Here is a 15,058-nt window from a genome sequence, read left to right on the forward strand (position 1 = left end):
TCTATAGATTGGTAATAGATCAATAGATGTATAATAGCCAAATGTAAGGTACATCATACTAATTGAATGTTGAGGACAAGAGTTTACAATGTAATCCCCTGAAATGAATGTTGACCTGCAGTTAGTCATTTGTGGCTGAAACTTTGTACCAACACAAAGTTCAATGAACACATTGGGAGAGAGAATTGGATTAAATTGGATTCATTTAACCATTGAGTCCTGCCTGCAGTTAAGTCAGCACATTGAATCACTCTTGTTATTCTGATTAATCTTCAGAAAACTAAAAGGTACATACAACAAAAGCACAAAACATTAGAAAAATGACATTCCAGGTGAAAGTTATGATCGCTTATTGATATTACCCGTTAAATCCACTTCAATCAGAGTAGATGAAGGGGAGGAGACAGGCTGAAGAAGGATTTTCAAGCCTTGAGACAATTGAGACATAGATTGTTTATGTACACCATTCAGAGGGGGAATGGGCAAGACAAAAGTTTTAAGTGCCTTTGAACGGAGTATGGTAGTAGGTGCCATGCACACCTATTTGAGTGTAACAAGAACTGCAACACTGCTGGGTTTTTCACACTCAACAGTTTCCTGTGTGTTTCAAGAATGGTCCTCCACCCAAAGGACATCCAGCCAACTTGACACAACTGTGGGAAGCATTGGAATCAACATGGGCCAGCATCCCCGTGGAACGCTTTCAACACCTTGTAGAATTGAGGCTGTTCTGAGGGCAAAAGGGGGTGCAACTCAATATTAGGAAGGTGTTCCTAATGTTTTGTACACTCAGTGTTTATAACTTTGTTCTCACCTGTAGTCAACATACTCTCCCTCAATAGCAGAAGGAACACATTCACTTCCTGTAGTTCATGTGACTGTGTTTAATGATTTCTACCATCCCATCTGCTCACTCATGCTCTCCCCTCACGGGTAAATCTGCCCTGTCATGTTAAGCTTCAGCATAAGGGAAATGAGTCAACACTCTCACTTCCCATTTGATTTAGCTGACAAACATTGGGAGAGAAGGCAAGGGAGTCAAATATAAAGACTGGGACACAGGTCAAAGAGGACACAGCAACTCTAAACTCGGTTGAGAAGGAGGCAGCTTTCATTTACCAGCTGTATAACAAGACATCAACAAGAAAATACCCCACAGGTAAATTATCACCTCTTTCACTGACTTGTTTTTTAATGAACTGTAACAGTTGGTCACATTTCGGTAATAATGTTATAACCACCATATAAAAAATTCTGGATTACAGACATGGAGACAGTGAACTCGGGACAGATAGATGATATGCAGAACCCTGGCAGGTACATTCATTTTGTAATGAATGGCCGATATGTTAACTAGATTATTGTATTTCAGACCAGGTCAGGGCTGATATATGGTAAAGTAAAGGTATTGAACATACAGAACATATTTACTAACTGCAAACGCTGTGCTCACATTGACTGTACTCAAGTAAATCAGGATGTCCTCCTTCTAATGTTCTCCATCTCTCCTCAGGGATTTGTCAGAACAGATAAAAGCAGTGACTAAAGAGATCCATGTCAGGGCAGAAAACACCCAACTGATGCTGAGCTATCAGAAGGGACAGATAACTCTTCCGCAGTACAAGGTGAGAAAAGCCCATCTGAGAGTGAATTAAAAACCACTTGCCAAAATAATTTACAGTGGTTTTCATAATATGAACTACCTAGAAATGCCTTTTGTTAAACTTTCTACATAGTCATGGAAAATGAGCACTCACTGTGTACTAAGTATTAATCTGTAACCCCTCTTTTCCATGGCAGCTTCTTCTGTGTTCCCTCTATGAGATCTACAAAGCACTGGAAGGGGAGATGGACAGAAATGCTTCCCACCCAGGTGTCGCACCGATATACTTCCCCCAGGAACTGGCCCGACTGGAGACACTAGAGAGAGATCTGGAACACTTCTTTGGACAGGAGTGGCGAAAGAGAGTCATCATTCCTGCTGCAACACACAGATATACACAGAGACTTCGCAAGGTACAGGCTGTAGACATACCAACATGCAGGGTAGGCACACTATCTTAATTGTGTACCTGCTTAGGAATAACAATTTATTTGTTTCCCTCTTCAGATTGGTGAAGGCAATCCTAAATTGCTGGTGGCCCACGCCTACACCCGTTACCTAGGTGACCTGTCAGGAGGACAAGTTTTGGGGAAGATTACCCAGAAGTCAATTGGGTTAAGCAGCGGAGAGGGACTGTCGTTTTTCTCCTTCCCCGGAGTATCAAGCCCTAACCGCTTCAAGCAGCTGTACAGGAGCAGAATGAACAGCATCGAGCTGACCAAGGAGGAGAGGGATGGGGTGCTGGAGGAGGCTATCATGGCCTTCGAACTCAACATCCAGGTGAGTGAAAGGGAAGAGGGAGGAAGAGTGGAAGCAAACTGGGTAAAAATATAGAAAATTGTTAGACTCCAGCCACCCAAGTCATATACTGTTCTCTCTGCTTCTGCACTGCAAGCGGTACCGGTGCATCAAGTTTGACACCAACAAGCTCCTGAACAGCTTCTAACCCCAAGCCATACGACTGCTAAATAGCTAACAAAATAGCTAACAAAATGGATACACAGACTGAGTTGACCCTTGTATTTAATTTTTGCACCATCTCTATGCACACTCACACTCCAACACAGACACAAACACTCACTCCATAATTTGCTCACACAAATAATATGCACATACCTTTATATTGACTCTACACACACGCACTCAAATGCAATCATATACACTGCTGCTACTCTGTTTATCATATATACCGACACAGATCTACCGATATCACTCCAGTATCCATGCACATTTTAGATATGGTTCTGGAACTGACCGATCCTGTATATAGTATGCTTTCTCGTGTTCTTGTTTTTTTTCTCGTGTTTTTGTTCTACTTTATTTTTAGTATTACATTCTTATTACTGTATTGTTGGGTTTAGACCTTACAAGATAGGCATTTCACTGTACTTGTGCATGTGACATTAAAACTAGCTAAACATAACTGTGCAGAGGAAGTGAAACTGGGAGGGTCTAGTCAACGATGCAGTGTAAACGTGTTACTGGGTGCCATCACATTTTGCTGATGATTGTGTACATCCTGTGTTCTTTCTCGTACAGGTCTTCAATGATCTACAGAAAATGTTGAGTGTCACAGAGGAAGCTTATGGTAAGTACAAGCTCATATGCTGATTGGAAATGTGATCTTTCACCTTCCTTTTGTGTTATAAAAAAGCATTACTTTGCTTTTGCAGGGAACCAAGAAAAGGCCGAGACTCCAGCTACCATCCCCCCCTCCTTGTCCATCGTGCAGTTGTCACTGGGTATTTGTGTTGCTTTAGCAACAGTCGGAATGGGTATCTATGTATTCTAAAGCCTTGAAATAAGTATTTAATGTAGTTGACAGAATCACTTGACTAATCGTAACCACCTATGGGTGTGTGCATTTACAGCACTTGTCATGACTGTACTTTTACATGCTGAAGGCAATCTTAAAATGACAATCGGCATGCTGTATTAATTGCAATTCTGTGTACATAGTATGTTTCATTAAAGATTATGCACACCATTTCAACAAATGTCTAAATAAAGAAGTTTGCCATTTATTTTCAATACAAAATACCTTCCACAAGTAATGATTTAACATTAACAATCTTTAGGACAGTCATAACACTTCTCTTGCCCCAAACAATTCAACAATTCGGTTCATCCAAATTGCCTCCATAATTTGTTTAGACTAAAAAGAATAGACCCCAAAATACTTATGAGAGCAATAGAACAGTAAATAACTGTTGTTGGCATAACTTGGCAAAGCAACACAGGAAAAGGTAGACATCAGTGGCTCTGTGGTCTAAGATGAAGACGTATCGACGTGACTTCATGAAGATGTCCACTGGCTTGTGAGGAAGAGTGAATTGAGGAGACGCCTGTCCCTTCTACTATTTACAAAGCCCAACGTGACTTAATCTTTGTGCGTATGCATCTTTTTGAGAGACTACTTGACTCTGTAGAGCACCTTCCTCTGCATACGGTGCTGAAGCTCTCCCCTCCTCATCATCAAGTGAAGGACCTTGTAGATGGCCTGCTCTGGATACTTCTATATATGGGAGAGGGTAGAGAGAGATTTTGATCAGTGGACAGGTAAACAGGCTACAGGGCAACACGTAGGCCAACTGAGGACAGCACTGAATCATATACACAAAGGGCCAAACATTCCAATTCCCAAAGTACTTTTATGGAATTGACCAAGTGCTTCCGTCTCTGTTCAAAGTAGACTAGTGTAGCTGACCTGCTTGGTGAAGTCCTGGACGATGCTGTGCTCGGACACCTGGGAGCCAATGGCAAAGCGTCTCTTCAGCTGCTTCTCAACACGGGAAATCATCTCCTGGTCCTCCTGAGTGGTGAAGCCCTCCACACCCGAGAGGCTGCCGGACAGCGCAGCGTCCAGTGTAGACACCTGGAAGAGCCGTAGGGCCTCGTCCACCTCCTCCTCTCCAGCCACGGCCTGCAGCTTCATCTTGGCCAGGGACTCAGAGATGCGCACCACCGCCTCCAGCTGCCTGCAGGGGACCATGAGAACCAAGAATTATGACACTGAAGATGGACAGTATCCTGACTGGTAATGATGTTGACAGGTGAAGTATCATATAGGTACCTGACAGTGATGGGGATGGAGGCTCTCCTGTCGCTCTCCCTCTCATGTTCCCTCGCTCCACTCCTCATCACCACGTATCTGTTCTTCAGCTTTTCAGCTGCCGCCGCAGACAGGCGTGGGCCGCATTTCCTGTCAGGGCACATTTGTTCGTTACAAACCAAATCCCTCAATGTGTACATACTAGTGTGTAGTATTGTTTCTCTGCAAGTAGAGTTCGTGAACTCCATCTAAACAGAATCGAACATACACAGAATAAATCTGCTGATATAAAGGAGTTTAAGACTCACGTTCTGGCATAGGCGATGTACTTCTTCAGTGTGGCCAGTGTGATCTCTCCCTCCACACCCTCCGTCTGAGTATGAGCACTGAGATGGACGTTCATCACGTGGCGGGCCAGAGTCTGAGAGAGAAAAGAAGGTCAATAGTGACAACACTGTGCTAGGCTGGGACGTGCTCACAATCCCTGTGCATAAACCTTCCCCCCACACACACACACACAGAACAGACTAAAGTGTGTTCCCTCACCATGTCTCTCTGATGGTCGTGGATGTCCTTGATGATAAAGATCATGTCAAAACGGGACAAGATGGTAGGCATGAAGTCGATGTTGTCCTCTCCCTTGGTGTCATCCCAACGGCCAAACACAGAGTTAGCAGCGGCCAGCACCGAGCAGCGGGAGTTCAGGGTGGTGGTGATGCCAGCCTTGGCAATGGAGATGGTCTGTTGCTCCATGGCTTCATGGATGGCTACTCGGTCATCCTCTCTCATCTGAGAGGAAGGAGAGACACAGTTAAGAGTCTGCAAACAAACTAGTCAAGTATTCAGCAATTGATGTACTTCTGTCCATGTTTCCTTACCTTATCAAACTCATCGATGCACACCACCCCACCGTCAGCCAGCACCATGGCTCCTCCCTCCATGATGAAGCCACGAGTGACGGGGTCCCTCAGGACAGAGGCCGTCAGACCAGCAGCACTGCTGCCTTTACCTGAGGTATACACCTGACAGAGGAAGAGAGAGAGAGGGGGAAGATACGGGTTAGCGCTTTCGATAGGGGTCACTAGCATGCTGATAAATTGTCAGCAAATGACATATCTGGAATTCATCTTTGTAATGTCGAGGGAGTGTCATGATTGCTCTGAAATATAAATAGATTTTTTTTTCAATTAATCTTGGAATATACATATATTCATTCATCAAGCCCATCCTTACCCCAATGGGAGAGCACCTCTCCACAAACTTGAGCAGCTGAGACTTAGCAGTACCGGGGTCTCCCAGCATTAGCAAGTTGATGTCTCCTCTACGGGTCAGCCCGTCAGGCAGCCTGAGACAGGAAAGGTCATTATACATACACACTGGAGAGAAATGTACGCACATCAAAAATCTATTCGAATTCCACATGCCATTTCCAATGGTTATGACTCACCTCTTCCTAGAGCCGCCGAACAGCAGGCAGGCGATGGCCTTTTTCAGGTCATCACTGCCGTAGATGGAAGGAGCGAGGGAACGGGCGAGGGAGCCATAGACGTCGGGGGAGGAGGCCAACGCTCTCAGCTCCTCCTCTTCCTGAGGGGAGACTGACCCTGTGGCCCCACGACCTGAGAGACAAAGAAAGCATTATATCTATAGTACTATCCCACATAGGACATAATGTTGGATAAGTAATCTAACCTCTAGTAGCCTTATCGTGCCTACCTGCTCCCTCTGTGTCCTGCTGAATGCCCACCACACGGAGGTAGGAGGAGCGGATGCCCACACCTGCACTTTTATCTCTGCCCTTGCCCTTAGCTTGGGCCACCTTCTTGATAGAGTAGATCCCCATAATGGTCACTCTGTTCCCAGGGACCACACGGTCACACAGGTACCTGAGGGGAGGCAGAACATGAGCTGTAATGTGGTATGTACTCGTCGGTCTCACTTTGCACTCTGTGTATATTGGGCATGTGTTAATTGTATTTCATTGAGAATAGAGGCACACAGACGATGCTGTGTGTGTGTTACCTGTCACAGTAGAGCTGCAGGTGGCGGGGCATCTCTCCGTGTGGCACAGCATCTGGAGACTCCTGCAGACGGAGGGTCTGGAAGTCTACACAGACACAACGGTCTGGAATGATGAAGTAGGGATCTATAGGACACCTCACCCTGCCTGCCTGCTCACTGAGAGAGAGAGAGATGTTAAAGAATGAAATCACACACGATGATAAAGCAGATGATTTCACATACACAAAGACGTAATGCATTTTTTCATGCACTGGAGTGTACACAAACACCCAACTCTGGGGGTTGCACTCACGTGTTGCACTTTCGGGGAAGAGCGTAGCCCTGCAGGCCTGGGGGCAGGGAGATGTTACTGATGACGGAACGACAGCCACGACACTGCAAACACACCCTGGTGGCCTTGGCCCGCACAGCCGTGGCAGAGATGACAATCCCAGGGACTTTCACCAGCCTGGACACCTGCTCCGACTACCAGAGAGAAAGAGATGGAGTTCAGAGTCATGGCATTTTACATGGATGGGAAATTGAGGGACATCTTTCATGCCAACTTATACATGAACCAACTGAAAGATGAAAGGCCCAGCATTGCATCCTCAGAGACCTACCTTGAGGTTGCGGATGGAGGCAGGATGGCCATCACTCTTCAGCATGACCTGGATTTCCTGCACTGTCTCCTCTCCCAGGGGCCTGGGACGGGTCACCTCGTCAGCCACCTCCTGGGCAGCCTCCTCCAGCTGTCAATCATAATGTCAGGGCTCAGTTAATAGGGATAATTTTCAGATATAATTATTTGCCAAATAGAATACAAGATCAGCATGATAAGATCAGCAACAGAAAATATAGGAATCCATCAAATCCATGAATTATTCAACCTGAAATTTCTCCAATTAAAAATCAAATCAAAATGATTTGTCTGTTATTAGTCTATTCAATCTTCTCACCAGCGGCAGGTTCTCAGAGGGCAGCTTGTACAGGCAGTCTGACAGGTCCTCGTCAAAGCTGGCCAGGTCTTCCATCTCCACTTCCACCCAGTACTCCCCCAGGGTGTAGTGTCTCTTAAGGTCATCTCTACACAGCAGAAAATGTCAACAATACAACATGAACAATAAGATATATAAATAGCTTAAAACAGAATGCGAATATAATCATAGGGTAAAACAAACGAAATACAAACTCAATCACAGGACCTTGAAGAATCTAACTTTATTCCTTCAAGACCATTGTGGTGATCAGTGGTAGTTAGCTAACGTTACAGTAACTGGCTAACTGTTAGCTAACTTAACGTTGGGCATCTGTGGAACATCATACCAACAGGCGGTAGCCATCGACAATGACTTCGTGGCAACTTAATACAATCTCTAGTTTACCTGTATTTATAGGTGAAACCGGTGCGATCGGTCCCAACTCTGAACTGCCGAAGAAATTCACGGAATCGTTTCTTGATCTGGCTCCGTTTTACTCCACCTTCATCCCCGGGTCCATCTCCCCCGCCGAAGCTGTCACTGTAATAAACTCCAGGGTCGTCAAAACCAGACATAATGCACCGATTATACCTACAAAGTGCTATTGATTATGTTTAATAATCCTAAAAGCAACAGTTTTTGGTGATTGACGCCAATGATCTTCTGTGGACAATGAATTCCACGCTGACTCTTTCGCGGCAAATAAAAATCGTCACTTTCCCGCGAAGACGAACAGGGACGCTTTGCCATTGGGAGATATGATCAACGAGTGATAATGATTGGCTGAATACATTGCAGGAGGCGTGTCCTAATTGTAAAAGGGTGGGACTTGCAAGAGTTTGTGGCGGGAAAAGAACAAGGATTATATATATATTACACACGACCAAACCAGGGACATTGTGGTGCTACAACAAACTGGAACAACCACCATGTTCGTTGTGTTTACAAAGTTACGGTTGATGCAAGCACACGTTTATTGCTCTAAATGAAGACAAGACTTTAATATATCTTCTAGCTTACCCAGTATTACAACCATATCTAGCGCCATTGGAAAATACCAACGTTTTGTTAAAAGTATTTTATTCATTCAACTTCAACACAAAAGCAATACAAATAGAATTGACCACAATTAAGCATAATCTGTAATAAATTATCTTTGTAACACTGTCATTCATAGGCCTTCTGTGTAACCTGTAACCACAGTCCAAACTCTGCAAGCTGCTTGTCTTTTTAACTTGCTTATTCGCAGCAAAATGATCCACAAGTTGTTCTATTTAAGACACAACTCCATGCTTCCTGCCTGTCTGTATGAAAGCATCCACAGCTCGGTCAATGTCCTGGTCAGTGTGGGCCGCTGAGATCTGGACCCGGATTCTGGCTTTACCCTTTGGTACCACTGGGTAGGAGAACCCAATCACATACACTCCTGTGGGAGACAGAATAATGGGTACTTGTAGTAGATAGACATAACACTGAAGACTACAGTTCTTCAAGAAAAGGCCAGACTGATTCAAATGAGTATTTTTTTTCCAGCCCTAGAATTCAAGCAGTGTAGTTTGCAGCTAATAAACTATTAGGTCTCTGATTGTTGTCAGCTCCCATTTTGTGAGACAAAATTGTTGAATACAAAATACCAATGAGAATATCTCTCTACAGGGTGACGTGTGTCCATTCATTTGTAATTCCACAGAAATCTTTTGGATCAAGCTTTTCAAAAATAGTTCAGTTCTATAAAATGAGTGGACAAAAAATCCGGAGTTTTTCCAACCAATATACAGATTGTGTTGTAATGTTTGATAATGCTTGAAATGTGCTTGTACGCCATTCATATTCAGCCTGAACAGTTGCCTCACCTAGTTTCAGCATATCATCAGCCATCAAAGAGGCTAGTCTGGCATCCCCCAGCATCACAGGACAGATAGGGTGGTCAGAGCCTGAGATGGTGAACCCAGCCTCGGTCATTTTGTTTCTAAACCTACGAGAGGGGGAGTGAATAAAGACATTACAGAAATAGCCATCATTCCTTATACAGTATCAATGCCTTCAACTGTCATGGTTGCTAACTGGGTTCTCTGGGAAACATGTAGTGCTCTTGAAACTGTAAACATGTGTGGAAGGACACCAGTGGAGGCTGCTAAGCAGAGGACAGCTCATAATAATGTCTGGAACGGAGCAAATGGAATGGTTGATACTATTCCACTCCAGCCATTACCACGAGCCCATCCTCCCCAATTAAATGTGCCACCAACCTCCTGTGAAGGATACAGTACAGATGAGAGATGAAATAAGCAAAAAAGTGTTGAATGCAGAATAAACACAAATCTCGTCACTTTTTCAGCACAAGACTAGTCCATCTCATGGTCATTCAATTGCGCTTTTCAAACATGTCCCATTCATGATTCAGCTCAAACACATTTTTCACAAAGACCAACACAAAAAGGCTTATCTACTTTTGTCCATGCTCCTATGTTAACCATTCCATAAGCTTAGATGGTGTCTACCACATTCACCAAAACAGAGGCCCCAGTCCCTTCCCCAATTCCCACCTCATGGTTTTGTCCCCGACACTCTGGGCAATCTCATTGGAAGCGAGGAGCAGCTCGACAGCCCGGGTAGCGCAGCCCACGACAGGAGGGGGTAGGGAGTTGGAGAACAGGTACGGACGAGAGCGCTGCCTCAGCAAGTCAATCAGAGGTTTAGGACCCACTGTGTACCCACCTGAGAGAAAACAGATAGAAAACCCATATCCACCTTATACAGTGCATTCGGAAAGTATTCAGACCCCTTGAATTTTTTCACATTTTGTTACGTTACAGCCCTTCCCCCCAAAAAAGTCTGAAATATCATATTTGCATAAGTATTCAGACCCTTCACTCAGTACTCTTGAAGCATATTTGGCAGCGATTACAGCATTGAGTCTTCTTGGGTATGATGCTACAAACTTGGCACACCTGTATTTGGGGAGTTTCTCCCATTTTTCTCTGCAGATGCTCTCAAGCTCTGTCAGGTTGGAAGGGGAGGGTCGCTGCACAGCTATTTTCAGGTCTCTCCAGAGATGTTTGATCGGGTTCAAGTCCGGGCTCTGGCTGGGCCACTCAAGGACATTTAGAGACTTGTCCCAAAGCCACTCCTGCATTGTCTTCGCTGTGTGCTTTGGGTCGATGTCCAGTCGGAGGTCCTGAGCGCTCTGGATCAGGTTTTCATCAAGGATCTCACTGTACTTTGCTCTGTTCACCTTTCCCTCAATCCTGACTAGTCTCTGCCGCTGAAAAACATCCCCACAGCATGATGCTTCCACCACCATGCTTCACAGTAGGGATGGTAACAGGTTTGCTCCAGACATGACACTTGGGATTCAGGCCATCATGGTGTCATCAGACCAGAGAATCTTGTTTCTCATGGTCTGAGAGTCTTTAGGTACCTTTTGGCAAATTCCAAGCGGGCTGTCATGCGCCTTTTACTGAGGAGTGGTTTCCGTCTGGCCACTCTACCATCAAGACCTGATTGGTGGAGAGCAGCAGAGATGGTTGTCCTTCTGGAAGGTTTTCCCATCTCCACAGAGGAACTCTGGAGCTCTGACAGAGTGACCATCAGGTTCTTGGTCACCTCCCTGACCAAGGCCCTTCTCCCCTGATTGCTCAGTTTGGCCAGGAGACCAGCTCTAGGAAGAGTCTTGATGGTTCTAAACGTTTTCTATTTAAGAATGATGGAGGCCACTGAGTTCTTGGGGACCTTAAATGCTGCAGATTTTTTGGTAGCCTTCCCCAGATCTGTGCCTCGACATAATCCTGTCTCTGACCTCTACGGACAATTACTTTGCCCGCAAGGCTCCGTTTTTGCTCTGACATTCAATGTCAACTGTGGGACCTTATATAGACATGTGTGTGCCTTTCCAAATCATGTCCAATCAAATGAATTCACTACAGTTTTTTTTAACCATTTTAGAATAAGGCTGTAACACAACAAAATATGGGAAAAGTCAAGGGGTCTGAATACTTTCCAAATGCCCTGTATCAATGTACATTTTCAAGTTAGTTTTGTCATCCATTTATGGAGTTCAATTACACAGCCTACATTGTCAATAGTGACATTTCATAACTATTGAGAACATACAGTACCGTTATGCAACTCCATATATGAGTCGAAACAGAGGGAAACCTACCAGCTGCACCTCCCAGTGCTTTTCCCAAAGTAGAGTTGACAATGTGAACCCTGTCCATCACTCCCAGGAGCTCATCTGTGCCTCTGCAAACAAAATGTAATAACACTATTGGTCGACATAATTGGCTACGAAACCATCATCCTTTTAGTTTTCCTAGGCATAATTACATCAGTAAAGTTCTAGCATAATTTCTCCATCTGTCCTTTTTTCTCTCCACCCGGACCTTCACTCACCTGCCTCGTGGGCCCATGAAGCCTGTAGCATGGCATTCGTCAATGAACACCATGGCTCCATACTGCTCTGCCAGGTCACAGATCCCCTTCAATGGAGCCATGTCACCATCCATGGAGAACACACCATCCGTGACAACGAGGCGTAGACGAGATGACTGAGGAGGACAGGGAGCCATGATGACCAGTGACGCAAACACAGCCCATTAACACTAAAATCAATTCAGCAACCTTTATTTACCCATCACTATGGTTTCAAGCTTCATGGATTTCAAGAGGATCCAGCATAATAAGCTTCATAAAAGGTGGAGCCCTTAATTTAAAAATGATACTGTGCAATCATATTCTAAGAAATATATGTGTAATGGCTGAAGGTAGTGCAGGTATTATGATGGTGAAGACAGGGTTTAGAAATCCTCTAGCTGGAAGATGGACAGCAGATGATGCCTGTCTTGCTCCATTATGCCACATAATCACCTCAAGGAGATTATTATTTCAATGCGTGTATAGCACTCTCTTTACCTGGGACTCTTTCAGCTGGGTCTCCAAGTCATTCAGGTCCATGTGTTTATATCTGAACCTCTTGGCCCGACACAATCTAATCCCATCAATAATAGAGGCATGATTCAGCTCATCAGAAAGAACTGCATCGTCAGGGCCCAACAGAACCTGACGTAGAAAAAGAGTGCATTACTACTTTACGATTGTTTAATACAGTGGCACAGAAACTGTAAAGACAGACCATGCAACAGAATGTATAAAACAGTTAATCACAAGTTAATGTATTCAAGAATCACAAACCTCAAATAGCCCTGCGTTGGCGTCAAAACAGCTGGCATATAGGATGCAGTCCTCACGCTCATGGAACTGAGCCAGCTTCTGCTCCAGATCTTTGTGAATGTCCTGTGGATCATATGGTAATACGAGAATGAGAGGAGACACAATCACAGAGTCATGTGGACTCACACAGAGCCACCAGAAACACTTGAGCAAGCAGTCTTTAGGTTACCTGTGTGCCACAGATGAATCTCACTGAGCTCAGCCCAGCACCATACTTCTTCAAGGCCTCAATCCCTGCCTCCACTACCTGGGGATGGCTGGAGAGGCCCAGATAGTTGTTTGCGCAGAAATTCAATATGTCTGTATGGGGAGAGAGAGAAACAATAAGTAAGCATATATAAGCCAGGTTCTCCAGAGGACATGCACACCATAACAATACTGACCCAACTGCCAGAGAAAGCTGGATTTACCACAATTACCACAGTGACCTTGCATGACTGCTGGAGGGAGTATGAGCGAGGGATTTCTACCACTGTGTACTTACTGGCAAATACAGAAGAGTGCCAGCTGTACACAAGAGCCATAGGCCATTCATAAATCAGCACTAGGGGTCAGTCTTTCTCTGGTACACAAAAGTGAACAGTAACAATTTAGTAGTTACGTTGGTGGTAGAAATGTGGGTTTAACAACACCAGTAGCCACCACAAATCACGATAACACTAAGCACACGTAACGTTATAACTTCCAGTTGCCAAGTAGGGCAAGTCTCGGTCATGTAGCTAGCTACCCCAACACCACCAGGCTGAGATGAATTTCCGCGAAGTTCAGATGGGGGCGAACAATACAAAGCTAGTAGGTAAACTTGCTAGCTAACTTAGCTTGCTACAACTCTTAGCTGTATGCAACAAATTCGACCTGGTTAGACAACGTGGGTAGGCTAGACTTAAATTCCACGGTGCCAACTTCTGCCATGTTTTTCACGTCACTTGAGGACAGCAAAGCTTAGGTAGGCAAATCAATATAATTGAAAGTTGGTGAGCTGACCCCTAACTATAACGGCTACTCACCGCCATGACTGCCTTCCACGTTGATATGAGGACCCTGCTTGGACGTGATTATTCTTTCTCCTTTCCACGTTCCACCAGTTCGGATCGTTTCAAGTTCATGCTCCAGCACCGTTCTAGCCTCGGCGATAGCTGCATAGCCCCGGTTTGAGGTGGTAGTTGAGGGTCTCAAAATATATCTTATTGGAGCACTAATATAACGGACAGCTGTTCGAATAGGCATGATGAATTTCTGTCAAAATCTTTCCAAGCAGTTAACAGGTTGCGACTAGACAGGATAACAACGTAAGGCGTGGCCAAAAATACTGTGAGTGACGTCGTGATATGTAACGCACTTGGGCGTATCATGGAGCACCAATCAGAAGCGATGGGAGTATAGAGATGCTTTCTGAATCTAACCACGTCTCAAAACATATAGCCAAAGACAGCACAGTATGAAGATAGTTTATCCTATCCCTGATCACACTTGTAGGCGACGTTCAGTTTGTCACTTTCACGAGGTTGGAGTAATAACATGTTAAACTACTTAAGAGAGTGGCTCGAATCTAGGTTGCCTTTAGATTTCGAGAAAATGTACAACTAAGGAATAATGTTTTACTTCTCAAAACCCAAATCCCGGGCTGGTAGTCTCGCGATGTTTCACTTCTGGGTTTAGAAACTCCCTGGTGTAACCACACTCTGGGCGAGTTCGTTTCACATGGCCAGTTGTCCGGTAATCGGGGTTCGTACATTTAATTTGCAAGTAACAGAAAGTAATCTACTTCAATTAAACCTGTAGAAAACCAAACCACTGATATAAAAGATTAGCAACCAAATAAACAAAGCAGTCTCTAAGTCCGTGATTGGGAGTAGCATAGGGCAGCGCACAATCGGCCCAGTGTCGTTCAGGTTTGGCGGGGTAGGTAGTCATTGTAAATAAGAATTTCTTAACTTGCCTAGTTAAATAACGGTGAAATAAATAAAACTACTTGTACATAGGATACAGAGATGGAGGTAAACAGCTTATTCTTAAAAAGGCCAAGACAGCAATCTTGAATTATACTGAACAAAAATATAAACACGACGAAACGTGTTGGTCCCATGTTTCATGAACTGAAATAAAAGCACAAATTGGTTCACATCCCTATTAGTGAGCATTTCTCCTTTGCTGGGGACAAAAGGACACAAATTTGTGCAGTTTTGTCAC

General features: G+C 44.4%; 3 protein-coding genes across 3 annotated transcripts; 1 reads left to right on the top strand and 2 right to left on the bottom strand.

The window, feature by feature from the left end:
* The first annotated feature begins 1,049 nt into the window (after nucleotides 1-1,049).
* hmox1a (heme oxygenase 1a) lies at nucleotides 1,050-3,590 on the top strand. The gene is made up of 7 exons (XM_064986563.1): nucleotides 1,050-1,159; nucleotides 1,266-1,317; nucleotides 1,514-1,625; nucleotides 1,801-2,016; nucleotides 2,111-2,383; nucleotides 3,143-3,191; nucleotides 3,277-3,590. The coding sequence occupies exons 2-7, from the start codon at nucleotides 1,268-1,270 to the stop codon at nucleotides 3,393-3,395; spliced, it is 819 nt and encodes a 272-aa protein (XP_064842635.1). The 5' UTR covers nucleotides 1,050-1,159; nucleotides 1,266-1,267; the 3' UTR covers nucleotides 3,396-3,590.
* Nucleotides 3,591-3,602: 12 nt separating this feature from the next.
* LOC135554321 (DNA replication licensing factor mcm5-like) lies at nucleotides 3,603-8,371 on the bottom strand. Its single transcript, XM_064986558.1, has 14 exons — nucleotides 8,042-8,371; nucleotides 7,616-7,742; nucleotides 7,280-7,408; nucleotides 6,970-7,142; nucleotides 6,678-6,833; nucleotides 6,372-6,541; nucleotides 6,103-6,274; nucleotides 5,889-6,000; nucleotides 5,534-5,677; nucleotides 5,202-5,444; nucleotides 4,964-5,076; nucleotides 4,677-4,805; nucleotides 4,311-4,581; nucleotides 3,603-4,118 (listed from the first exon to the last, which is right to left on the bottom strand). Exons 1-14 carry the CDS (start codon nucleotides 8,209-8,211, stop codon nucleotides 4,017-4,019), a joined length of 2,211 nt encoding a protein of 736 aa, XP_064842630.1. The 5' UTR covers nucleotides 8,212-8,371; the 3' UTR covers nucleotides 3,603-4,016.
* A 233-nt stretch (nucleotides 8,372-8,604) lies between these two features.
* On the bottom strand, nucleotides 8,605-14,177 carry gcat (glycine C-acetyltransferase). Its single transcript, XM_064986560.1, has 9 exons — nucleotides 13,876-14,177; nucleotides 13,038-13,168; nucleotides 12,830-12,931; nucleotides 12,551-12,697; nucleotides 12,032-12,186; nucleotides 11,799-11,881; nucleotides 10,183-10,354; nucleotides 9,490-9,611; nucleotides 8,605-9,062 (listed from the first exon to the last, which is right to left on the bottom strand). Exons 1-9 carry the CDS (start codon nucleotides 14,093-14,095, stop codon nucleotides 8,911-8,913), a joined length of 1,284 nt encoding a protein of 427 aa, XP_064842632.1. The 5' UTR covers nucleotides 14,096-14,177; the 3' UTR covers nucleotides 8,605-8,910.
* Nucleotides 14,178-15,058: the final 881 nt, after the last annotated feature.

Source organism: Oncorhynchus masou, chromosome 14 (assembly GCF_036934945.1).
Source record: "Oncorhynchus masou masou isolate Uvic2021 chromosome 14, UVic_Omas_1.1, whole genome shotgun sequence".
In the NCBI taxonomy this organism is placed as follows: Eukaryota; Metazoa; Chordata; class Actinopteri; order Salmoniformes; family Salmonidae; genus Oncorhynchus; species Oncorhynchus masou.